This window comes from Epargyreus clarus, unplaced genomic scaffold, assembly GCF_041222505.1.
Source record: "Epargyreus clarus isolate Ecla_fem2 unplaced genomic scaffold, WU_Ecla_fem_2.2 ptg000004l, whole genome shotgun sequence".
Classification (NCBI taxonomy): Eukaryota; Metazoa; Arthropoda; class Insecta; order Lepidoptera; family Hesperiidae; genus Epargyreus; species Epargyreus clarus.
In genome coordinates this window covers 5,814,187-5,842,009 of record NW_027332212.1, presented here as the reverse complement: position 1 = coordinate 5,842,009, position 27,823 = coordinate 5,814,187, and the positions used below count along the sequence as shown (strand labels likewise).

At 36.4% G+C, this 27,823-nt stretch overlaps 1 protein-coding gene across 1 annotated transcript; it reads right to left on the bottom strand.

Annotated features, from left to right (window-relative positions):
- Nucleotides 1-712: 712 nt before the first annotated feature.
- Nucleotides 713-26,540, bottom strand: CenB1A (Centaurin beta 1A). Its single transcript, XM_073093005.1, has 20 exons — nucleotides 26,364-26,540; nucleotides 26,155-26,271; nucleotides 25,114-25,287; nucleotides 23,494-23,578; nucleotides 21,545-21,688; nucleotides 14,796-14,891; nucleotides 12,678-12,937; nucleotides 11,597-11,713; nucleotides 11,228-11,422; nucleotides 10,299-10,405; nucleotides 8,092-8,180; nucleotides 7,708-7,802; nucleotides 7,166-7,333; nucleotides 5,666-5,733; nucleotides 5,059-5,193; nucleotides 4,234-4,400; nucleotides 3,502-3,615; nucleotides 2,394-2,500; nucleotides 1,989-2,137; nucleotides 713-1,003 (listed from the first exon to the last, which is right to left on the bottom strand). The coding sequence occupies exons 1-20, from the start codon at nucleotides 26,414-26,416 to the stop codon at nucleotides 984-986; spliced, it is 2,460 nt and encodes an 819-aa protein (XP_072949106.1). The 5' UTR covers nucleotides 26,417-26,540; the 3' UTR covers nucleotides 713-983.
- Between the last annotated feature and the right edge of the window lie 1,283 nt (nucleotides 26,541-27,823).

Genomic DNA, 27,823 nt, shown 5'->3' with positions numbered 1-27,823 from the left:
TACTATACCTATAGTGTCATAGTTCAAAATCATTATTTTATAACTTTTAATATATCTAATCGTATTAATTGGGATCACAATAAAGTATATATTTGTTGTCTATTTACTTATTATTAGTAAATTACAGACGATTTTTAATGAATAGAATATTGAAGATATTTAAGATTTAAATTTAATATTCAAATTAAATGCAAATAACTATACTTTATCACAAAACTACACAAGGGTAATAAATCGCATTTGGGTATGAACACTTAATTAAAATTTATTTATTATTTCTATCTACTATGAGATTAAAAATATACCAAAAAGCCAATCATTGTTCCGAGTATCGTTACGATTAACATTATAATAACACGATTACAAACAAAGATTTAATATCGAAAACATTAGAACCTCGCTAAACTAATTGTAAATAATACGACAACAGCACATCGATAATACAGTCTTATAAACTGCTATATAGCATCACTACACATTATATTATATATGGCCCGCCACACACATCAGATTTTCTAATTCTATGTGGTCCTTTTAACCCACTTGGCTAAAGGTTTCGGCTGTATTTTTTAAAAAAGAACGTTCTAAAGCTTCTAATTTGATTAACTTTATTGATACGTCCCACGCGGAAGTTAAATTTAAAGCGATTTAAACTAAATTCTTATATTGTTTTTTTTATGTCTTGTTATTTTCTAATAATGCTTCGATAATGATAGCAACTGTGCACAAAGAAAATTCGATGTATTAAAATAACACCAAACTTTAACGTTATGAAATATTAATAATCCACATCATTCGCATCAAAAATGTCTTTGTGACGTTCTTATAATTTCATGCTAATAGTATCAAATATTATATAAAAACATACGATTCGATAATAAGATGTATGCGGCCGGCCTAAAACTAAACATTCACCGTCTCCAGCGTGCAGCTCAGCTGTCGCGCCACCAGTTCCGAAGCCGATGCAGCTTCTGCTCCAATCGTCATTCGCTTGGTTGTTCACCTGCACACAGAATTTAAATTGTAATTTTATACAAGGTTTCTTTGAAAAATAACCAGAATTTTTAGGAATCAAACCTACAGCTCCTAGCGTCTAGTCGTTATGACTGGTCTATCACGCGAAACGGAAATACGTTTAGTCTCTTAAGTTACACTCTATAAAAAATAATTTCAAAATATATTAAACTTGCTTGAAGAAGAGTTCATCTCAAATAATTCTTAGGGCCGTTTGAAGCTTTATAATGCCGCACCGCTAAAATTGGCGACACCGCCAGTCACAGCGTAGAAATTTGCGATGTGCAACGCGCCGCGTATTTCGACGTTTGTTTGAAAAAACGGTTTCCTCACGATACGGCAGCAACACGCTTTGTGGCGCGGTGTTGCAACGCTAATGTGACTGTGCAGAGTTGCAGCCACCGGAGACAAATCATATAATGTTCTACCATCAGCAACGTATGTCGTCGTCATCCGGCGTTTACTTGAAAAATGATCTCTTCTCGTTGTGTGCATCAGTTGCGTGTAGTCGCGGAACACCTCCTGCGTGTGGCCGCGCTGCGAGCAGGGCAGAGTGGGCTCTGTCCCTGTAGTTCCGGGACCAGAATAGGGCTACGGCATCCCCTGCCGTAAGAGGCGACTAAAAGGGGGCTTCCGGGGTTGCGGGCGGCAAGAGTGGGAGCTCAAACTGCCCGGCCAGCGACCCAGGGATGGACGGCGGTATGTGTGGTCGCATACCGTCGTATACAACAGACGGTGTGGCGAGCGTCAAGCTCACCTGAGCTGAACCCGACGGGGCAACGCGCTAAGAGGACTCCAGTTGCGTTCCTTTGGAGATCCCGGAGTCCTTTACGCAGAGCCGAGGACGGCCACCGGGGGACTTTTAGTGCGGTAAGAATCGCACATAACTCCGTGTCGCTCCCACGGCACCGGGTACCTTTCGAAGGTTTCCCCCTCGAAAACAAAAAAAAAACGGGGTTGCGGGGTGGGCTCACCGTCGTTGTTGTTGTGCTTGGCGCGCACGAGGCGCTCGGGGTGCGAGTGCGCCAGCTGCGTGTAGTCGCGGAACACCTCGTTGTACGTGTCGTCGTTCGACGACAGCTCGCCCTCCCGCATCTCTTCGTTCAGCTTCGTCAGCCTCAGCCTGCGATCACATATGTATGGTTATTTAAGCAAATGTATAGCTTATTGCACTATACTTTATGGTTGTTTATATAAAAAAATACTAATTGTTATTTTGTTATTTTATATACACATCCGGCTCGAAGGACCAAATACCGATATCGATTAGTTGCTGTAATTAAACTGTATATTATTTTTAAAACAAGCAACCTCAGTAATACAACTAAAAAACTTTAATATCTACAACAAATATGTACACATTTAATGCATAAACTCACAAAGTAACGATATCGGCGTTCGCGTTGGTGACGGCGATGTCGAGCGGCGTGCGGCCCTCGCAGTCCGGCAGCGCCTGGTCCGCGCGGTACCGCAGCAGCAGGCACACCTGGCGGGAACGAAGGACACATGGTAAGTGCGATAAACCATTATTTTACATAACTATTCGCTGACCCGGCAAACGTTGTGTTGCCATATAAATAAAAAAAAAGTTAAGGGTGAACGACCCTTATCACTTACGGGTTTGAAAATTAGATAGAATATTTGAAACTGCGATGGTAGCGAAGTCTGTCGAATCCAATGTGAAACATTCCAAAATCAACAACTACTTACGAATTAAAAATTGATTAAAAACACCTTTTCCCACGGACTAAATTGTGAATCTAAACCATTCTCAAGTCCCCTTGAACACACAACAAATTTCATCAAAATCAGTCCAATCGTATAGGAGGAGTTCAGTGACATACAGATACACACATAAGAAATATATATATATATAAGAATAAAGTTATATATAGTTGCTGCGGCTTTTGTAGCAGTAGTGTTTATGTAACTACATAAGTTTAGTATATTAGTTAGATAACGTTCGTGACATAACCAAAGGCGCTAATAGAAATATATCCAATATTTTGCCTACCAAACATCAACATTTCACATTTTTTTTAATGCATATATTGTCATTTTTCGATCTTTGGTAGCAAAAGATAAATAGATTTATTATTTTTAATGGAGATAAATAAACTAATAGGTGGCTATTCTGTACAATAATATAAAACTAAGCTGTCTGTCTGCAATGTCTAATTTGGACATACATATAACATTATTTGACGTATTAAAAAAAAGTGAATTTATCAATACGTACACGCACAAGAATGCAATATGACTATTGCATAATAAAACAATTAGTACAAAATTATACTACACACACAACTCGTAACATAAGTAACCCCACCCGATAATCTTCTAATAACTATACATTATACATACTGCATAAGAAAAATCAAAAAAAAATATGATAAAAACATAACTGTGCCTAAAATAACTTTAAACTTTAATATTTTAATTGACAAATTATATAAAGAGTGTAAATAGTTTAGTTTATAGCAATACCTGCGCAGTATGGCCTGCCTCCGTAGCGAGATGTAAAGGTGTCTTGCCGTCTTCATCTTGCGCGTTCAGCTTACTGCCGTTTAAGAGGAGAAATGAACACGCCATTACGGAACCCTGAAAAATAAATTTAATGATCGAGACTAACAATAGATTAACATTTAGCTGTTTGTTTTGTCAGAGGCACTAGTCAAAAAATTAAGCGTCTTTTTCGTCCGCGGCACTTACATATATCATTGATAAGTTATTAAAAAATCAAAATGACTATTGGTTGATGATGACGATAGCAGTAGTAGTTTTGAGGCTCAGCTCATGAGCACCACGTGGAGCAGCGGCACACGACCCGCCGCTCTTTTGCCACACATACCATTTCTTGCACTTTTATAAACATAACGAGAAATTATAGCGCATATATCGAAGACCGTATTTTATTACCGCCATACAAGATCCAACTTGTACTCTGAACAACAAGTATGTGACCATGGTGGTGGTAGTAGTATTGGTGCTCTGTCTGTGTATCTCTTTCTATGCGTGCGTATGTGTGTGTGTGGCTCTCTCTCTCTCTTTATCTGTGTGTGTGTGTGTGTGCGTGTGTCTCTCTCTCTCTCTATCTGTATGTATGTATGTATGTGCATGTTTGTGTATGTCTCTCTTTTTTTTCTATCTGTGTGTGTGTGTGTGTATGTGTATGCGTGTCTCTCTCTCTTTCCTATCTATGTGTGTGTATATACTAACGCTGAGCACGGCGTGGTGCAGCGGCGTGCGGCCGCGCGCGCGCCCCCCGCACACGTCTGCGCCGGCGGCGAGCGCGGCGCGCATGACGGCCACGTTGTGCGCCCGCGCCGCGCGCGCCAGCACCGCGCCCGCGCACAGCGCGCCCGCCTCCTCGCCGTCCGCGCCCTCTGCGCACAACACCCCACTCATAATAAGTTAGTTTATTATGATGGTCCTAAAAGTAACCTTACCTAAGTCGGACATATAAATATGAATTCTTGAAGAACAAAACGTCCATTTCGAATGATTTGAAGCATTGAGAGAAAAAAAAATGTTAATACGCAAAATGTTTAAATTGATGAATGGCGGGAACTTAACTGCCAAATTAATATGAAAAAATATGTATTTTCTTAAAATTCAGGCTTTTCCTTTAGTTTGTCATTGATCATTACTTCCCTGAATTTGATCCTTATAAGCGACACTATCAGATGGTGGAATAATATAGAGGGTGTAATTTTTTTCAAAATGAACTCGTTCGATTCCCGGTTATGAAAAAATATATTTTAAAAAACTAATGATTCAGTTTTAGTTTTTATCAAAATAGGCCTCGTAACTCCTTTCAGCAGTTTTCGCTAATCCTTATAGTTTCGGATTTGACCCTGAAGGCCCGTTTTAAAAATTCACCCTGTATATTTAGATACGATGCAGGCATCTTGAACTACAATACACTACTTACATACACGTTTCTAGTTACCAACATACGACGAGCTGCAACGAATACTTTACAGAACACTTTCAGAATACATAATTTTGATCCTCTTATCAAATATAATACAATTATCGTACCAAAATCATCATCTTCCCCCTCAGTGGACGAGTGGTCGGAGGGCAGGCTGAGGCGCAGCGAGCGGCCGGCGGCCAGCTCCGCGCCCACCTCCAGCACGGGGCTGCCCTCGGACGACTTGCTCGGGCTGTCCGACGCTGGAACGGGCATAATTTTCAAGTAAAACGCTGCACAGTAAAACAGATATTTAAGAAATTAATATATCAAACTGATCATATAGCAGGATTGATGTGTGTTATATACATTGAGTACGTATAAAATTATTCCTTTTTTGGCATAATTAACTAAGAAAAGAAGTGACTCTTTACAAAATGAAAAGAGCGTGCGTGTTCGTATATAAGTTATTTTTAGCGTATTTAGTATATCAATGTGTAAGTGCACGTGCAAGAAATGAAAATGTGATTACAATACAAAAAATATAAAAAAGTGGTGCATTATACGTACAAAATAAAATATTTTAATTTACGTTATTAGTAAGCATTTTCCAAAAAAAATGCGACATTTACTAAGCAACATTATGGTGTAGTTTTTTGATGTAAATATCGCAAAATTTCACTCATTGTTCCAGTTCAAGAGTAGTGTTGTTTAAAGTTTCCACATAATACTTACTGCTTGTGTTGCTGTTGATGTCACTTTTGTCCTCTATAGTTTCGGGAACAGCAGGCGGTGCACGAACTCTGGAAACAATGATTAATGTTTATTTTTACTTTGTGTGAGTGCATGAATTTGCGTGGTTTTTGTGTAAGGATATGTGGCTATTTTTGTTACTTCTGTTTTATCAAAAAAAAGTCATTGAACATACAGCAGATGTGAAACGTCAAAAGGTATATAGGCGTCCTACTTTGTTTTACAGATTTGCATTCTAGGGGCATCACGAGTGAATAATTCGTCAAGTTAAAGTGGAATTGGCACATGGAGGCTTCTGTACCACCAAATGTTCATGATTTTTTATTCATTTTCATATTTGTATTCATTGTATATGTTGTTATAGCGGTCATCATATCTATTATGGTTCCAGAGATAGAGCCCTATAACAGATGGACAAGAGGGTTTCGTTTTTATCCTTTGGGCATGGAACCTTAAAAAGAGTCATTTCACAGAGCGCAGATGTGAAACGTCAAAATTGGTGTATAGGCGTTATGTCGTTTAGCGTTCTATTTTGCGTATTAGAGCCATTAAGAGTGAAAACACTCATACGAGCGTATTCGCATACGCGTATGCGCTCGCGCTCTGTATGATGGTTAACTGCTAACTTAGTACAACACAACTCGGCAGTGTCAAGTCACTTGTAACGCCTATCACAGCGCTATAGTCGGGTCATTATGAACGTGCAGCCAGAGTCATAAATCATTTTTATCAGATCTCTCGTTCACACTTATGGGTATATCGGAACTATCGCTCGCACTTCTAGTGTTGTGCGTAACAACAAACGGACTTATCGATAGTCAATAGTAGGTAATCAAGGAAAAGTTAAGGAAATAATGCAAAATATTTTTAGGATGTATTTTAAAACGTCCATTAATAATATCCATACTTATATTTTAGCATAATTACATTACTCTTCAAAGGAAGCGTCCTTTAAGCTACCTGTGTCTGAGGAGCATACCTTTATCGATATCGAGTTGTGCGGCATCGTCACATTCCTTTGACGTCATCTTTCATGACTTGCACCCCGCACGTTCGCATTGTTTACCCAGGCCTCGGTGTGTGTTATCCCTGTACTTCCGGGACAAGAATAGTGCTACGGTATCCCCTGCCTGTCGTAAGAGGCGACTAGAAGGGGGTTTCTGGGGTCGTGGGTGGCAAGAATGGGAGCTCGAACCGCCCGGCCAACGGCCCCGGAAGGACGACGGTATGTGTGGTCTCATACCGTCGTACGCACCAGATGGTGCGGCGAGCGTTAAGCTCACCTGGGCGGAGTCCGACGGGGCAACGCGCTAGGAGAACTCCGGTTGCGTTCCTTTGGAGATCCCGGAGTCCTCTACGTAGCGCCGAGGGGTTTTTAATGCGGTAAGAGTCCCACATAACCCTGTGTCGCTCCCACGGCATCGGGTACCTTTTGAAGGTTTCCCCCTTGTGAACAAAAAAAAAGGGCTCGTGTGTGTGTACCTGCGTCTGGCGCGGCGCACGGACCAGCGTCGCGCGGCGGGCGGGGCGGGCGCGGCGGCGGCGGGCGCGGCGTGCGCGCGCGCCAGCGTGCTGGCCGCGCTGCCCACGATGTCGCGCACGAACGACAGCGACACGTACTTCGCGCGGATCCACGCCTCGCGCACCGACCTGCAACGATAAACGATAAATAAACGTACGTCACATACATTATTATTAACCGATATATCCAATGTTTCGCCTACTAAAATTTAAAGGTAGGTAAGGAAGAAAGTAGAACCCGCAGTTTGATTCCGGTAGCACCATCACCACACCTAATTCTGTGGCCGACCTCCGATATGAATTTGATCTTATCTGGGGTCGATTACAGATGTCCATGGACGGCAGTAGCCACTTACCATCAAATGGACTACATGCTCGTCTACTACTCCTACATAAAAAAATCTCCTGCTCACAAAATGAAACACGAAAATCTTATTTCTCAAATGATTTTAAATCTTTGTGAAAAATAAAGTTTCTTAAACCATAAAAATCCTACAACTTACGTTTCGCAATCCGGTGTAGCTCTGGGAATGGTGGCGCCATCAGTATTGGCTTCATATATTAAATTCACTATGTTGTTGCCTAATTCCGCCATTACCTACAAATTTTAAAGTACAAATTAATTTTACAACTTTTAAAGATTACCATTTCGTAATATTATGAAATGTGTCAATAAATTATAATATTTCCAATTTGGAGAGTAATGTTTCTCAAGCGTATTTATGTCTCATTCTTCGGTACACTTTCCAGCCCAAACGGATAAAATTATGCATTGTCTGTCGTTAGATTCGTTTTAAAATCTTAATTGTGGGGGTAACATAGGCATATGATTTTAAGCATTTAAGCAGTCGGGTTTTTGTTTTATTAATAGTTAATTTAAGATATACCTTAATTATGTCAGGTTCCCAATCATCTAATGTGAGAGATCTGACTTTGCTGACGTGAACGCCCAGCGAACGGTGGATACCGGAACATTCTACAAATTAAAAATATTTTTTATAATAATATATAGTAACACAAAAGAACATAATTCTAAGACTATTACACCATATTTTAGTCCGGTCAAATTAGACCAAAAAATTAGGGTGAAATTACATAAATTCGCAACAAGCTGAATTTTGGTACAATTGTTCAAAACACGATTATAAACAATAGCTGAAAGTTCCCCATCATTCCCGTGTGTGGAAAAAAATTTATTCAAGGTCAAATGTCAAAAAAATGAGTTTTTCGCGATTTTCAGCAAAACGGTAAGTTTTATCAGAAAAATACCACAGACTAAAATTGTAGATCATTAAATTAACTATAAAAATATATCAATACTTTTTTTCTCACGAGACACCGTTTCGGAGATATCGCAGTGTAAAAAGTTGTAACAGTTGCAATTGTCATAACATGCATGAGTACGTCACGTATATTCATCCCTAGAGTTGTAATATTATCTAGTATAGGTTAAAATATTTTTCTGTCGGTCATTGTAACTTGCACTTAAAATATAAAATATACATCAGCTATAACTATAAGAATATCAGGTAAAATGAAACCCAGTCCCTTCATTTATACGTAAGTGTAGCCTTGGGACAACATCTGTCTTCTGTTCAATTGTGTGCGTGGCTAGGGTATTATACCTGCTATGATAAATGAAATAGCATGATTTTAGTCTGAAGCAGTACGCTACAGTGGAAACACGTGTTTATCCTAACCAATATCGTGCTATTTTGAATTTTATAACAAAAATGTCTGAATATTGTTTTATTTGTTCTAAACTTTTAACTGAAAGTGATGTTGTTACTGTTGAACGTGGTATAAAGACATTGATTAATGCAAGTATCGAAAGAGAAGATGAATTTTCGGAATATCTCCAAAATCAGAAATCTGTGACAATACATGAACAGTGTCGTAAAAATTATACCCGAAAGTCTTTTATTGCTGCATCTAAAAAGAGAGAACGTGAAGAGCAAGAAGCCAGTACTTCCACAGCAAGTCCTCCTCGTACTAGGTCACGTGTCAGTGAATCCGCTTTTTGTTTTAAAGAACAATGCTTATTTTGTGGCTAGGAGTTGAATGAAGAGTATGAAAAAAAAAGATCTTTAAAATTCCGCCGTCGAATTAGCCACGTTAGTACTCTTCAAGTTATAAATTCAATTCTGGAAGTAGCTCGGACTCGTGACGATGCTACAGCAAAAGCTGTTGTTGCTCGAGTCGGATTTGAACATTGATTTAGTTGCTTGTGAAGCTAAATATCATCATGATTGCTATGTTTCTTTCTTGAGACCTACCACTGGAGCTAAAATCGGTCGTTACACTGCGATATCTCCGAAACGGTGTCTCGTGAGAAAAAAAGTATTGATATATTTTTTATAGATAATTTAATGATCTACAATTTTAGTCTGTGAAATTTTTCTGATAAAACTTACCGTTTTGCTGAAAATCGCGAAAAACTAATTTTTTTGACATTTGACCTTGAATAAAAAAATTTCCACACACGGGAATGATGGGGAACTTTCAGCTATTGTTTATAATCGGGTTTTGAACAATTGTACCAAAATTCAGCTTGTTGCGAATTTATGTAGCACCGAATGTCTAATTTGACCGGACTATTTCATTTTGCTGCAAATTTTGTAACAGGCCACAGTTGAAATGCAACAGGCAAATGGGACTAGATAGCATCAGATGGACTGCATGATCAGATCATTTGTCTATTATATTTGATACTTGATTCGTCTATTTATTGATTAGTCTACACCAGTGGATATAATATTATAGTTTCAGTTGAAGGTGGTAGAACCCTTTGTGGTTCGACTCCGGCGGCACCACCGCCACACCTATTTCTACCTAATAACAGCAGTGTTAGGCACTGCTGTGTTCCGGTTTGAAGGGTGTGGTAAGGGAGACAGACTTTTCCGAGGCGTTCCAGCTTAGTCCTCAGGGGTAGCGGCGCATCTGTGGCCAACCTCAGGTAGGAATATCTAATCCTATCTGAGGTTGATTACAGATGTCCATGGGCGGCAGGAGCCACTTACCATCAGGTGGACTGCATGCTCGTCTTCTACTCCTATATTATAAAAAAAAAGTTTATAAACTGATATTCACTTACCTATACACAAGGTAATACCCAGGTTGATGCTGGCCCATCGTGGATTCGGGCTGCCGCAGTCGCAACAGTTGTTATTACCGGGAATGCTTAGCAACTGCTCCCATATCCTTGAAAAAAGTTAACATATTACTATGACGTCACCCTCCACAAATTTGTCTATTATAGTCATTTTTTTTAAATGAAATGTGTTTATTTTATGTAGCGCAACAAGGAAACTTAAAACTTGTTACAATATGAATTGTTAAATATACTATTTTTAAAGTTTTAATTACGCCTCTTATTAAAAACTAATAAGCAACCTATCAAACTTGTGTATGCCAAAAATATAAATTTGAGAATATAGTATGTAGTCATTGTCAAATCTCGATGTGATTGGTTGGCAATGGATAATAATTAAGCGCTGAATTCACTAAGTGGGGTTTGTTGGATTTTATGCCTTTTGAAACTTATTAGGCATATATGTCCTACTTCTCACGATGTTTTTATACACGAAGCGAGTGACTTCATATTCCATATGTATATGTAAATTTGTATCAGGTCTGGAATCATTGTTACTATCATTTTACATCTTTTCCTTATATACTGTACAATTATCTATACATATAAATAAAATTGGAGTGTCTGTTTTTAGTATTGAAATAACCGCTTTTTACTACATTCATATGAATATACATAGGGTACATACATCAAAAAAATATTTTTTACAATTTTTGTCTGTGTCTGTATGTTTGTTCTGGCTAATCTCTAAAACGGCAGGACCACCGTTTTGACGGTATTTTAAGTGGCAGGTAGCTGATGTAATAAGGAGTAACTTAGGCTACTTATATTTTAGAACTAGCTGTGCCCCTGATTCTTTTTAACGCGGGTGAAACCGCGGGGCACAGCTAGTTAATCAATAAATTTCGTAAGTGACACATGTCATTACTAACCTAATTTTCTTCATAGCCGGATTGGCAAGGTAATGCTTGTTATTAGCAACCTTGCTGTCATCAGGTACGAGTATGAGTTGCGAGTCAGGGTTGTCCCGACTCTGTCCCTGCTGGATGGCGGAGCGGATGCCGTTCTGCAACGCCGTGATCCAACAGCTCAACATCTCCTCTGAATCTGCTTGTAACATGTGGCTCCTGTAATATAAATATTTATATATTAATACGTGCTGCAAAAAGTTCTCTTGAGTATAGATATTACTAATATAAGTACCCTCAAATGCAATTTCAACTCATTATTTATATCTATCTTATTATTTCCACTCCCACAATGAAGTCTTTACAGCTACTACAAAATAAATCATAACTTACTTAGAAGGCGATAAGACTTCAAAGCAGAACCGCCTCTCGCCGTCCAGCACCGGCTTCACTGTGCAAAGCCGAAGATCTTCTTCCATTACTGTAACGTTCAATTCACCCGTTCTTTTTCTGTAACACATAATAATCTTTCATATAAATAGAATTATGTACAGACAAAATTTGTTCAAAGGTTCAAACTTCCTCGCTAACGCATATTATTTAGTATCATCTATAGTACTTAAGGGTTTTTATAGAAGTCTAGCTGTTAATTTTACATAAGCTGATTACCCTACTATAAAATAAAATTCGAATTATAACGCTTTTATTTAAAAAAAAAAGATTTTTTTTATATAGACAGCAAACTAAATAATTACCTATTGATATAATAAAAAACCTAACATTAAGACTTAATGTTACGTAGCCTCCGTTTAATTTAACACATAAACAAATTGTTAAATAGCTTAAAATCACCAAGGTTTATCAGTGTATACTTTGCAATTTGTTGCAAATATCTGCACGTAAGTCACAATAATATTATTTGAGATGTGAATAATATCGATGACGCTAATTAAAGAGACCATGACCAATGCGATCGTGTCCCAGTTTAAGCAACCTTCGGGTTCAAGCGTGACGGATTCGGTGACTGGGGTACTCCAATATATTGTAATTACTTCATTTATATATAAGTATAAAAAATATTAATTTCTAGCGTGGAGCAGTTTTGGGTTTCGGTGGCTGCTTGTTGACTTATATATGAGGCGATCGACTTGGTCTTCAGGAGTAGCAAAGCATCTGTTATCAGCTTCATGTAGAACTACATGGCATTGATTAAAATGTATATAAGTGGCAGTAAGCACTTAAAATGCAAATGAACAGAGGGGACTAATTTGTTAACCTAGCCTTTCGTCACACCTTCTTTTTTAATAAAACATAACAATAGTTGATTTTAATCTTTTGCAGACTCATCAGGATCCGCTGAACAAGCAGCACTTCTTCACCAAATTCTATTATATACTTTCAAATATACATAAATTGTTATATAAATCAATAATAATAGTACATTTAATCCTAACAGTATCCGTCATAAGCATACCTGTACTCCAAGCGATTATCGTAGAGGTAGAACCACCTGCGGTTCCACGTCTTGAACGCGTTCGATGTCCGCTTGAACAGGTACCCTTGCATCCTGGGCATGTTCTTCATGCAGGGGGTACTGAGCCGGCCTTCCTTGTTCTCTGTGTCGTTCTCGCTGCCTTTGCAGCTCGGCATCACCGTGTCCTTGCTGTTCACTATCGTGTGACGGTTCTCCATCTCCTTGTCTAGTATCTTCGTGTCGCTGCGCATTGTTGCTACCTAGAGGAGACAAGTTAAAGAACCACGTGTTAATTGTTTGATGGCACATACGATATTCGTTTCGGTGAGAATTATTTATTTATTTATTTAATAAGATTTGCCAACAATTGTTACACGAAATGTATTATAAATAATTACAAAACAATGGTCTTATGGTACGTGCACAACCTATTACAGGCAAACACAGCATGCACAACAATTTTAGATACATAAGTGCATTGGGTAATCTAGTAGTAAATTAAATTTGATCTTAACAATATTATAATAATATAATTTGATTCTTTTACTACATTATAAAAGAATACAAAAAAACAGATGTAAAATAAATAATAAATTAATGTATTGGGACAGAACTAACATGACAATTTTAACATAGTTTTGTTTCTGCTCTGTTGTCACTATAAATTTAACCATCTTTTTCGAAACTTAGACATGCTATCAAAGTTGATATCTAAGTCGTTTAATGAATTAACTAGTTTACATAGTCTGGGAATTGGGGAGTTAGATCCTAAAACTGTTCGACGCAGGGGTGGTACAAGAGGCGAGATCTTGAAACGAGGATAACGACAGGGTACTCTAAAATTTAGACTATTCAATATTTGCGGGCAATCTAATTTATGTCTTATTATCTTAAGTATGAATTGTATATCCAATAAATCACGACGCTTGTTCAATGAGCAAATTTTAAAATGTTTTAGTTTGTTTTCGTATGACATTGACATACCCGCCAACATCGTTTTACTAGACAGGTGCCATAGAAAACGTTTCTGAATACGTTCTATTCTCAAGATCCTCTATGACATAATATAAAGACAAAAGTTTTAATGCTTAGCATTTCTTCCAGTCCTAAAATATCACACTCCAACCCCCAAAGCAAGATAAGAGCTGAGCGTCGATCGCATTAATAGACTACCTATCAGAATGTGTACAATGTTACATTTTATCAAAAATGTGGAAAAAATGTGAAATGAAACCTTCTTCGAATTCTGAACGGTCATAGTACTTTTTTGAGCTTTTTCTGTCATTAAATATTGCTAGGCTGAGCTGGGTATGAGGTCTGAGACGCAACCATGCATATAAGATCAGAGGACAGCTTAATTTCCCTGTATAAGTTTACAAACAACCCGAAAGCCTTCAACTAAGTTTATCGACTGCTATCTAATGATAAGAATCTTCACATAAAACTACAAAGCATAGACGCCTGGGATTATACCACCAGTCATACAGTCTAGGAAGCCAACTAACACAAGTTCAACTCACTTCAAGTGATACGTAATAAAATAATGGGTTTTTGTTGATTCGTAGACTAATTAAAACTAATACGTATTCAAACAAGGACACGTCCAAATCATTAGTTATTCGTGCGTCGTATACTATGGATGGTTGATGAATCATCCGTTAGTTTGTTTGACCTTCGGGTGCATATTTATATAATAGGTTAATTAATAGAAATTAATAGTGGATTGCATCACGTCTTAACACTTACTCAATACTTATATTGCACTCTTGTCCCAAGAATAAGTACAGTGGCGATTTGGTAGAACCCGTTGTGGTTCGATTCCGGCGGCACCACCGCTATACCCATTGCCTAATAACAGCAGAGTTAAGCGCTGCTATATCCTGGTTTGAAGGAGACGTATAGTATAGTAGTGTATAGACGTGTAGTGAAGAGAAGAGTGTTCCAAGGCGTTCCAGATTGTGCTCAGGGATAGTGGCGCATCTGTGGCCGATCTCAGGGAATCTAATGCTATCAGGGTTTGATTACAGATGTTCATGGGCAGCAGTAACCACTTACCATTAGGTCGACTGCATGTTCGATGCTCGCCGCATACTCCTATATTATAAAAAATAAACTCACGTCGTCAGCAGTGGACTTGAGGAAGGGTTCCAAGTCTTCAGACAGATCAGCGCCCTGGTGGTAGTATGTACAGCAAGCTTGGACGTACGACAGAAACTGTAAATAACATTTGTACACATTATTATGCATCGCTGATATAAATATTAACAAGAAATATTGATGATATCATGCTTATCACTTGTGAATCAATTGTAGTTTATTATGTTAAGTCACAGTTTCCTTCTTGTATATTTATAATCAAGTTTCAATTCTATAACTATTTTTTGTTAGTTAAAATAAAAGTTATCCGTAAAGATTATTGTAATATTATCAAAACATAGTTCATTAAACATTATTAAGTAAAATACGCTTTAGTATTTTTTTAAGTTTTTTAAAATTTAGGACTAAAAATTTTATTTATTTTTAATTAGAATTTTTGTTATTAATTCAATGTTTAATTTCTTTAGTCGTTTTACCATCATAACAAGCACAAACAATTTTATTCAAATTAGAACGATTTAAATCGGAATTTAAAAACTAAGATACAAGACAATAAAAAAGTTAACAAAAAACAAACTAAACGGCGTTTTTAGGGGGTTTCTCGACGTTTTACAATAGATTTTAAAACTACATTTAAAACATTTTATTATGATTACGCAAAAACATTACCTCGTCAACACTATTTTCACTAGAAACAAAAACACATCACCAAAACCATTTTCGGTCAAAAATACAATTACACACTAAAATATTAGGTGTGACGAATAATGCGATACCGATGGTACAGTGCGCATTACACGTTTGTCGTTTGCAACTCGGTATCAGCGAGTAGATGACGCGAAGTTAGTCACTTGAGTAACCTTGTGTTAGTTCAAACGGTTGCAAGTGAAACTGTGAACTAGCAGAGCGCGCGGCTTTGTCCACAGCAACGGGGTAGGGCTTAGTGGGAAATTGCTGCAATATTTTTTATGGGGGGTCACATATGAGGGAGGTCTGGAGTGCCAGGCCTAATGCGTATAGGTGGAGAGTATACCTATAGGTTAATTCCAACCTGTGTCAAATGTTTTCAAACCGCTCTAAGGCCTCCGGTGAGGTTTAATGGCCTATGATAACAGCCGCCGGCTTAAGCCTGCCGAAGATTATCCAATATCCAACCTGCTACTTGGCCCGACTTTGTTTATCTTTGTACATTGGTTGAGATCTGTATAAAACTCGGAATTAATATGCAAGTTAACAAGCTAAGGAGGGGAGCAGAAAATGTATTGTAGTTCATGGATCCTACTGGTAGAGTCTACGAACTGGGCGTAAGCCATCTCAAGCCTTAATAATATTCAAAAGACATGCTGTTATGTTATTTATTTTGGGTTTGGGCGTACGTAAATCGCACAATCAAATTGTTTCAAATATTCTTGTAATGATATAATTTTAATATAATCATTTAACTGTTGCTGTTTTTTAACTGTTGTTTCCTTGTATTATTTTTATTCATTTAGACGTTTCGCATTTAGTTAGTATCGAGCCCTGCCCACTATTCGTTGAGTAATATGACAAATATTTTTATGAATACAAGAGATATGTTATCAAGAGATATATGACTCGCTAATACTACAGATACTGTAACCGATATCTTTCATATCTTTATCCACAAGTGTATTAAATTTTAATAGCGAATAATGATAGCGTATCTCCGCTTTAGTCCGCGATATCTGTTTTAGATTTGTGGTTTAGCGTTTCCTCGAATATAATGCTATAATAATAACTGGTTAAACATGATACCTTAAGAAAACCACTACTAAGTTTATTTATTGGTAGAGATTCAAGTAAAGTAATTTTATTATTTTAAAACATTATTGTATTAATTGGTAAGCCTATCGCTGGGAAACTTAACGGGAATGGACAATTGGACATTTATAACTAACTCTAGATAGGATTGATGGTCTATTTGAGGTCAGCCACAGGTGCTTTACTAAGCTGGAATGCCTGTTGGTCACGCTAATTTCTAGCTTAAGGCTTCAGGGGATGTGTATGGCGGCTGATTTACATATTTAGCGACGATCATAGTCCTCAAGATGTGAAAACGCAATGTGATCGGCTTTAGGTAGAACAGACGTTCTATATTTTTTGATTGATTTTCTATATTTATTATTTGACGACCCGCGTGGCGGAGCGGTCATCATGCCGGTCTGAGGCACAGAGGATCCCGGGTTCGATCCCCGGTCAGACAGATTTCTGAATGATGAATTTATTTATGAATTCTGTTTCTGGGAGTGGGTGTTTGTGTATTTGTCTCTGTGTGTGCCCATAGCACCTACGACACAGGGAATCCTAGTGTGGGGCTGTGAGTGTAGAAAGTGTCTATTGGCTGCAGTGACTACTAACCATCAGGTCAAATGAAGTGGACTGCATACTAGTTTGTTTGAACGATTGTAGTAGAAAATCATTTAAAAAAACTGAATACAAGTACGTAACATATAAAATATGGTCAATAAAATAATTATTATACACATACATGACGATACAGCACGTATAATTACTTGTAATCATTGTTTACCTATTTGTATGCCGCTAGCGCAATGAGCGAGGCAAATCCATTCATTGTTCCTCGACAAAGAATGAGGGTTTGCGTTTTTTTGTTCTCACGAACATATTCACTAATTGTACTTACTATTGTAATTATTCTTAACAACTGAAAACATACATTAAGTTACTCCGAGTTCCTAAGTTACATACACCAATACGCACTTGGCCAGCGCGGTGGACTATAGTCTATGCAGACGACGTGGGAGCGACGCCGGGTTATGTGAGATTTTTACCGCACTAAAACCCCCCCGGTGGCCGTCCTCAACGCTTGTTGGAGAACTCCGGGATCTCCAACGGAACACAACCGGAGCCCTCCAAGCGCGATGCCCAACGGGCTCTACCCTGGGGGAGCAGTTTTCGCTCCTCCCACACCACGTAGTGTTTACGACGGTATGCGACCACACATACCGCCGTCCTTCCCGGGGTCGCTTGCTGGACGGTTCGAGCTCCCACTCTTGCCGTCCGCAACCCCGGAAGCCCCCTTTTAGTCGCCTCCTACGACAGGCAGGGGATACCGTAGCCCTATTCTAGTCCCGGAACTACAGGGACATATGAGAGGAGACCTGTGCCCAGCAGTGGGACAGTAATGGGTTGATGATGACTCCGAGGTCGTTATCAAAATTACTGTCCCACTGATGGGAAAGGCTCTTGTCTCTGATGGAGTGGTTAAAACTTTAGGCCATACTCTACCACGCTGGCCAAGTGGTGTTCGTATCATACCTTTGAAATATTTTAAAAGAGGTGTCATGAGTCATGAGTGTAGGGCTGAAGGGTTAATCAAATTTTTTTTTCCTTCCTTGTTAAAGAAAGTACAAAATATTTTCTAATACGCGCATAAGTTCATAACACACAAAAATCATTACATGCCCGGATATCCAACTTCGAACACACATATTGAGACGCCATTCAAACTAACAGTCTATCGCTATTTTAGTAGTCGTCATTGCGTAATTAGTGAAAATTTTATTACACAACAATTATATCATTAACATGTCATTGATATGAGCACGTGAGTGTCATGCGTTTCACGCTAAGCTAAGAAATCCTGTCAATTGTAAGGCTTTCCTGAACACCTGACGCCGCGACTAACACGTGAAGTACTATTTTTATATGATACGTACTACCTACGTGTATAATTAGTCTTGGGTAGGATATTACCTACCGTGTAGTTTATTTTTTAATATGCATATATTATTAGCACGCAACCTTTTTATAATATAGGAGTAGCAGACGATCATGCAGTCCATCTGATGGTAAGTGGCTACTACCGCCCATGGACGTCTGTAATCAACCCCAGATAGGAATAGATTCATACGTGAAGTCGGCCAAAGACGCGTCGCTACCTTTAAGGACTACCCTGGAATGCCTCCAAATAGTAAGTCTCCGTTACCACACCATTCAAACCAGAAGACAGCAGCGCTTAACAATGCTATTATTAGGCAAAAATAGGTGTGGCGGTGGTGCCGCCGGAGTCGAACCACAAGGAGTTCTACCACCTTTGAATACTGTAGACAAACTCAGATTAGTTTCGTTCGAAGTAGATTAACAATTAAGTCAATTGATTGGATTATTTCGATTGTTTCAATTATCGATGACTCAAGGGGATAATAAAGTAGAAGGTAATTTTGTATGGCTGGTGGTATTTCCGCAGAATTATAATTGGAACGCACATTCGTAACAGAATTCAGTGTACTCAGCAGCTCCATTGACCGTGTATGGTCATGTATAACAATATCCCGCTTAGAAAGGACAATCTGCAAAATATTTCCACGAAATATGAACCAGACAGCAAATACCACTGAAAAACAATTGTTTTTTTCTTTTTAAGGTTTAACAAGTCGTCGTTTTAGCTTCGAAAGCGAAGAATAGACTGAGTCATTGCACTTTCTCTTTATTTGTTTTAGATTTAGGCCAACTGCAAGTGCACGTCACTGTCGTAGATAGACACGCGGTAAATATTGAGCGTGCGGAAATGAAAAGTATCATGAAATTATACTTTTGGGCGGTAATGTCCACTCACTGTCAAGTGCATTGCGTTTTCGTTTGATAGTTTAAGAATATGAAAAATATTTGCTAGATCATAATTTAGAAAATACGCATAAAACCGGCATAAGAAGTGACATAATAATATATTTTTTTTAATGATAAATTCATAACATTGTTTTGATATGAAAAATAACGTGCAATATACTCAATATTTGCAGGATGTTGTCAATAGTTCTATAATAATAATAATAAAGAGAGTATAATAATTAGAAATATAATATTAAGAGACATCTTTATCGATAACAACTTAAGAAATATTTCTTCAATTTTTCTGCACATCCCTAAGGTTGACTGGGAGAAAATGCTAGTTAGCATTAAGTCCGCCTTTTGCACCACACTGATTTTAACTTGGTCAATAAAGAGTATATAAATAAATAAATAAATATTCAGGTATTCAGGAAGACCAACGTCTAACTAAGAGTTCACATTCCTATGTTCAGCAAATGTTTTTGAAATCAGTAAGTACAAAATCAACATCGAAGTCTGACTTTAGTTTTAAAATGTACCAACCTACCTTCTTTAGTTGTCAACTTGAGCACTACGTAAATTGGAACCCAATTTCACAAACTTTGCCTATTTGTAATATTGAAACAGCTGTTTCGTCAAGATGTCGCGTTCGCGCGTTTCACATTTCGGACGGAACTGCAATGCGGAAATACGGATATCCGGATCCGTTATCCGAAGATACGGTCATTAGGGAAATTGGCACGGATCCTTTCCTTGAAATATTTCTATCTACAGGTCTAATAAGTACTCGTGATACAATTATAATCACTTTTCTATTTATTTATCTTCCATCATTATTACAATTACGGTTCAAATTATTCAACTTCCAACGCATTTTTAGTAATCGGAAACTGCAGAGTCGTCTTTTAACGTCACTTAAACATGAGATTATATGATCCGACAAGAAATATCTGGTCATAAATTAAGGTATGAAAGGGAATAGATAAAAATAATTATACAGCAAATTTAGTTCAGTTGTGTGTTTATAGTAGGAACTGCTTTGCAATTATTGTTTACGGAAATGTTATTAATAAGTCTTCCCGATAATTGTATTTAATTATCGTACTTATCGATTGACATTATACTAGAAATATTAAAAATACATTAAGTGTTTTTTCTTCACTGCGGAGGGTAATGTTTCCCGAGCATAAATTAGTGTAAGTATCATTAATTAGGACGCCCTTGTATGTTAAATCCCGAGGTGATGTTAAAATGAGGTGACATTGGTGGTGAGACTAAATCGTGGAAGAGACAGACTATATTTTTAGCAGTCTGGAGTTTGGTTGTTATAATACTTATTTCTCAAACAATGTATTGTTATATTTTAGACATTTCTTCTTATTTTACTTATCGACCTCTTTCTTTAATTGTTATAAAATTGTGGACAACGTCCTGCAAATATTGAAAAAGCACGTAATTTTTCCTATCAAAACAATGTTATGAACCGAATAATTATTATCCACATATACATTTACGATCTCTAACTCGTAGGTAACATATGTAGGTACATATTTATATGCAGCAACGAGCGTAAAGAATGTGTATTTATTTACCTGTTACGTACACACGACAAACATAATTATATGTGAATTATATTTCATGTGAATGTGTTAGTATTTAAGTTAGGTGTTAGATTTAGTTGGATATTTATAGAAGTCCATAGGCGGGAACGATTTTTTAGGGATACGATATACCTACTTCATATTTATTTTATTTGTTTCTTCTATTAAATTAATCAACGTGTGTTAAGTAACAGTTATATTTCTTTGGGGTAAACAATAAAAAGAGTGGATGTGTCAATGTAAAAAAATAACTGTAGGTATATGATTTTTTTACAAAACCGACAAGTAAAGTACACACCATTAAGTAAGGACACATATTTCATTTTTAGATATCATAATTATGACATGATACTATACGATATGTTGTGTGGTATCATACATGAGATACACGCTTTATTTTGAAAAAGCACATGTTTATATAATTTCGACAAGTGGGAGAACGTCTGTAAAGTACTTATTAAATTTGCCAAAGAAGTGTAACTTCTTAGTGTACAGAGTACACGCATGCTCTTTCTCGAAAACGTATCTTTATGGAATATTGACCCTGAAGCGAAAACTAGTGTTTACAAAACTTACCGTAGCGAGTATCTCGTGCCGTTTCCTAGCCTGCAGCATGGTGATCTTCTGCACATGGTCGAGCGCGGTGTGGCGGAAGCAGGAGCGGGTGGCCAGCAGCAGGTTCACCACTTCCTCCACGTCGATGGGTTTGTGGCGAGACACCTGCGTCCCACATACGATTTATTCATCACAAGTAATACAGTTTAAAATGTGATTATGTATTATCTTCTCTATTTTATGAAGTATTGTGTGCAGCTTGTTGTTTTTGTACGTGACTGCGGAGGGTAATATTTTTTGTTAGTCCTACACATGTCATATATTTGAATCCGTCAAGGGGTTTGGACTGTAATAAACCGCTTGACGGATTCAAATATATGAGAACATTGGATTCGTATAAATTGTAGGAGAGATTATTAACTTAAATTCCTTCTCGAAAAATTTTAAATAATATCTAGTTCGCGTAATAATAACTCACAAGGATTTAGGTATCCAATATCGCACTGGTTAAATTTCTTAAAGAAAAAAATCAGTCATAATATGAACTAAAGGTACTGTGCTACTCATAAAGATTGAGATAGATCTACTAGTAAAATGGCTTACCACAACTAGAATCTACCTCTATAAGTGTCATGGCCACTTTATGATACTTACATAGGTATATTATAGTATCTATAGGTAATACTTAATTAAGAAATATAACTGGGTATGAACCCTGAACTCTCTGCAAGACATCGGTATTATATTCTCTGTCACAAAATACGATACGATAATTTTCATAGATGAATATACCTTATATAGGTATATGACAATTTTGTACTACATTATGAGTCAATTTTATTGCGTGGGAGAGCGACCAGACTCGAGTATAACGAATTTATTTGTTAGGAACCATGTACAGATTGCCTACAATTGACTGAATTAGGCGCAAATAACACAATTTCAAACAAACACCGCCATTCAATTCAGTGGTATGATTATGTATGCATACTTGTGAACATTTTGCGAAAGTAAAAGATTTTGTAGATATAAAAATATTTATAGGTATATAACTATATATGTTTCTATTCTCGTATCTATCAATTAGGAACATTTCTGAGATATGTTCCTAATTGATAGATACGAGTAGTTGATTAAATAATGGTTGAAACTCTGCCTCTTAAGCGGTGAGGCAGATTTTTTATCGTTTTCATGTCGTGATGTTTAAACAAACATAAAAAAATTGTCACATTTTCCTCATTTATGTCAATATGTACATATAATTTACGAATTTACCTATAAGTGATGTTCTGATATTTTCATATTTAAATAACAATATGCATTTTATGAAGCGATTAAATATTTTTTGATATAAATTTCTAATGTGATTTCTATCTAGTACTTATTTATCTATTATGGATTATTTCATTTTATGCAACTGCTATTGAAAAGTATTTTAATGAATAGTGTAGAAGGTGGTAGAACCCTTTGTGGTTCAACTCCGGCGGCACCACCGCCGCACCTATTTCTACCTAATAACAGCAGTGTTAGGCGCTGCTGTGTTCCGGTTTGAAGGGTGTGGTAAGGGAGACAGACTTTTCCAGGCGTTCCAGCTTAGTCCTCAGGGGTAGCGGCGCATCTGTGGCCGACCTCAGGTAGGAATATCTCATCCTATCTGGGGTTGATTACAGATGTCCATGGGCGGCAGTAGCCACTTATCATCAGGTGGACTGCATACTCGTCTGCTACTCTTATATGATAAAAAAAAAGTCAAAAAAAAAAGTGTCAAATTTAGTTGTGGATTTGGTAAAATAATCCTAAGCGAATCAGCGATGACAACCGTGACAAGCAGAGAGTTCCAGGTTTGATCCTGGACAGCCTGACATCTGTCCTGACATAGGTCTGGGCATTTATTCGAAGCTAGAATCATCTTTGTATATATAACATTGACAAAGTATGAGCTATGAGTATATAAAGTGTATTTTATTTACCTGTGAATTCCTATTTAAAGCTATATCCAGATCATTTGAGATTTTTTCGAAGTGGTGTTTACTTTCCTTAACACCTCTAATATCTCTGAAAAAAAGCAAGGGTAATATATACAACAGACACTGTGTCATTATCATCCAGTATGTGAATCATGTTATGTGTAATAATTGTTTAAAAACCAATGATAAGGACTTTGTGACAAGCCAACACAAATTACAATCAAATAGAATATTTATGAATAATTTAGAATAACTGCACTAAGACCTCGAAAAGCTAGGAGACTCATAACCCCCAATCACCCCCACCCCAAAATTCAAAATAACGTATTAAGTCCCATGCCTTTAAGGAGACAGCTAATTTACAGATTTTCTCTATGACAACTTTTTTTTCACTGACATGTCAATTAAGAAGGCCTTTTCTCGGACCTATTCCTATGTAGGAAACTAACCAAGCCAATAGAGGTTCTTAGATGCATTGACTGATCTTTAACATTGACAATAAAAATATAACCTTAGTACTTGCCTACACAATTTCTGAGAATAAACAAAGCTTTTAGTAGAAGATCCGAAGCTAAGTCGAACTGGACCGAGCTGATAATAGAATGAAACTCATTTTATAACGAAATTAGTACATTGGGTAATACATTAAAAATGGGTTTGCTAAAAAAATCCTGGACAGGATAATTTTTTTTTTTTTTTTTTGAAAAAATAATTTTCATTTTACAGACAACCCTATATCAACGTGTTCACAATAAAACAGCGCTTCTACTGATATAAAATTTTATCTATTATCATCATGAGTGAAAGTAGTTGCCAGCGAAATACCTGTTAATACCTGACAACTTAGTAGTTCGTCCACGTAAATAATAGGCAACCCAAAGCCTGCACATTCTGTATGTTTTTAACATTCACTCAGAATAGAATTTTCTTATTATCTTGATGTTGCAAAATTTAATTTTCAATTAAATTTTAATTTTTCAAAAAATAATTAAAATTATCCTCTTAGACCATTTTAATCTTAGACCATTTTAATATTTTTAGAATGATAGTAACATAGCTAGACTATATGATAATGGACTTTATTATATCTCTAGTCCAAGACATTAAATTTAAAATTAGTTCAGTTTATACTTATCCCCTGCATAGCTGTTAATGAACCTTGGGATAAACAAGATGTGTTACAATGTCTATAAAATCTAAATATAAAGCATGTTGTCTATCATACGAGAATAAAAGTAAAAAGGGGTAATAAACTCATGAAGCTGTGATTTTTACTGTTGTTTGTAAGAATGTGTTATATAAAATTTCAAATATTACATTGATAACACATGCATTGATTCATGTGTTACTATCAAATATTGTCATTTGAAATCAAACCTGGTGGTGTCCACACATCATGTTAGTTTTCAATAGAAATAAAAAGGATGTAATAATTAGATGTAATTTAAGAAAACACTGCCATTTAGTAAGCTCACACTTGTATGTTTCTTTGAGGTTTTTTTTTATCTACCTTACATTCTTCTTGTTTTCAGAAATAGCATACCCTAATCACTTACTTACAACTGTACTACTTACTATATATGTGTTAAAAGAGCATAATAAATGTTTTTGTAATTAACTTACACTTTAATAAAAGCTGTGAGATTCTTAATGATAGTTCTAGAAGCCTGATCCAGCAGGATAGAGTGGAATTTGTTCATCTCCTGCAGAGAATGGATCATCCGGTTGAGGGGGGCCATCACTGATGGATCCTCGGAGAAGCTTCCACTCAGATCCCATAAGGCATTTGTGAATGTGCTGTAACAATGAAATACTCTTAAGTAATGATACATGATGTTTTTAACAGAGATATATACTTTACAATATAGAAACAATTTTTTTTGGATGACAAACTTTATCCTTCTCATTCTGAAAGAACCATGCCCAGCAATGGACAATAATGGGTTGATGATGATGATAAGTGTTATGTTTTTTCTGGCAAATATAATAAAATACTATTGTTACCTATTCTTTTTCTTCCCTGGCACATTTTTGTATAGACTATTTGGGTGTATGTATAATACCCATACCAATAACCATTTTATGTTTATTCCTAATCAATTTCAGAGACTATGTTGAATGAGGCATACCATTACCTTATATAATGACTATGTGGCTTATGTTGCCAAAATTGATTTTTTGACCTCTGGTGAACATAATTTCAAAATGAATATGATTTTTTTACAAAATATCATTTACACTAGCAACACACAGTTCCTTTAAACAAAGATAAATAATTGTCAACCAAACCAAAAAAATCTTAATATCAATTATTTTTCACCATTAAAAATTGATTCATATTTACTATTTTTATATAAGACTAATTTTCATCATCCAGATCAAAAATCTTAAAAAATTCTCAATAAATGATAGCATTTAGATCAATATTGCAACTACTGGTCTAAGCTTTTGAGTTTTTTTTTAACATTTTGAATGAACTATCCAAACATCTGGAGCAGTTTGTTGCTTACATGTAAACAATATTTACACAAAGCAATGCGATTATTACATTGAATAAATGTTTTCTGAAAGATGAGATAATATTTTGATAGATGATAATGATAATAATAAGCGTTTTATAGTGTCAAATATATAGGTTTATAAATATTCGGTATCGGTACTCACCTCCTATGAGTCATGTATGTTTTTCCTGACTCAATCATAACAGAACATGATTTTAGAACTTTATCCAGTTTTTGTTCCAAGCCATCTATGCTTGCCTCCTCGGTCTCCAGCTGCTCCCTATCATAACACATTTGAGACGTTTAAACAATCAATTATTATACAAAACACGTAAAATTTCACTCTCAACAACTTTCATTGATTACACATACCGAAATTTAGGAGAATCTCTAAGGCACTCATCGAAATCGATTAAGGGCTTCATGGCTTTAACTACAATTTATAATATTTGCAAGAAATAGCTACAATATATAAACCTAAATTGGCATTGTTATTATATAAATAAATCTGGTTACTATTTCACACTAGATCAACGTCAAGCTATCATCAACACACAACACAATCAAATCAATGAACATGAACAATGAATGAAGATAACTAACGCAATCACAGTCCACAGATCATAAAGAATATGTCAAAGAGAATATAAGTATCCGAACTCGGTCCTTAAACAGACTCATAGATGACTAAACACATTTTTATGGCTTTCTTACATTCTATTTTACTACTAATTTATTTTATTTGCTTGTATGAAAAAGTAGCTCATAATGTTTTTAATTAATTAAATGTAGGCATTAAAGTGATAAAAATTAGGTACTTTTTAAATTGAAACAATCATAATAGGGAATATGCATGTGATTTAGATTTGCTTGTTATTTTTTTCCTCGGTACATTACGGTCCTGAAATTACATCTAAACCATTATTTTTTCTTTATTTCGTGTTAAATTGTTTAAAACTTTAATCAAAAATCGTAAATTATGCGCGCGAAATTCAAATTTGCAAAACGCATTCCCATTGGTCGAATCGAAAAATGACGTCACATAGCGTGTTACGATGTTTATCGGCGTCGATATTCAAACTGTTTGAGAGAAAAATAGTTTTTGTCTATATTCCTACAGTGTTATTTATTACCTAGTGCGATTTTTCTAGATAGTATTATTAGGAATAATCAAGAACAATGATTGAAAGTAGTTTTGTCAAAGCACAATCGGACTATTTACCTAAAATATGCAAAATGAATAAACTGTTTTTTATGCATAGGTCAATTCGGAAATATTTAACTGATCATAACTTATTATGTTAATATTCTTTTTTTTCTTTTTTTTATAATATAGCAGACGAGCATACAGTCCGCCCATGGACATCTGTAATCAACCCCAGATAGGATTAGATATTCCCACCTAAGGTCGGCCACAGATGCGCCGCTACCCCTGAGGACTAAGCTGGAACGCCTCGGAAAAGTCTGTCTCCTACCACACCCTTCAATCCGGAACACAGCATCACCTAACACTGCTGTTATTAGGTAGAAATAGGTGTGGCGGTGGTGCCTCCGGAGTCGAACCACAAAGGGTTCTACCACCTTCAACCTATCACCTATCTTCACCTATCTTTATAATATTATAATAGATTATAATGCATTTTGTGTGTTTCAAATGATAGTGTTTGTTATAGAAGTCGATAAGTACCTAACGAAGTAGATGATCAATGCAATATTTTAAAATCGTTTACCTAAAATTATTGTTTGTTACAGTAAATACAAATGTTAATGCAATTTTGGAGATACTATATCTGTTTCCTATAATCTTGCACCACATTTTTCGTATTTTCGCA

Excerpts from the sequence above, each read along its gene's own strand:
- CenB1A (XM_073093005.1), bottom strand. The coding sequence starts at position 26,416 with ATGAAGCCCTTAATCGATTTCGATGAGTGCCTTAGAGATTCTCCTAAA. Across the intron at positions 23,579-25,113 it reads CTCACAGCTTTTATTAAAGT|AGATATTAGAGGTGTTAAGG; the intron begins GTAAGTTAATTA and ends GCTTTTTTTCAG. Across the intron at positions 8,181-10,298 it reads GGGTATTACCTTGTGTATAG|AATGTTCCGGTATCCACCGT; the intron begins GTAAGTGAATAT and ends TTTAATTTGTAG.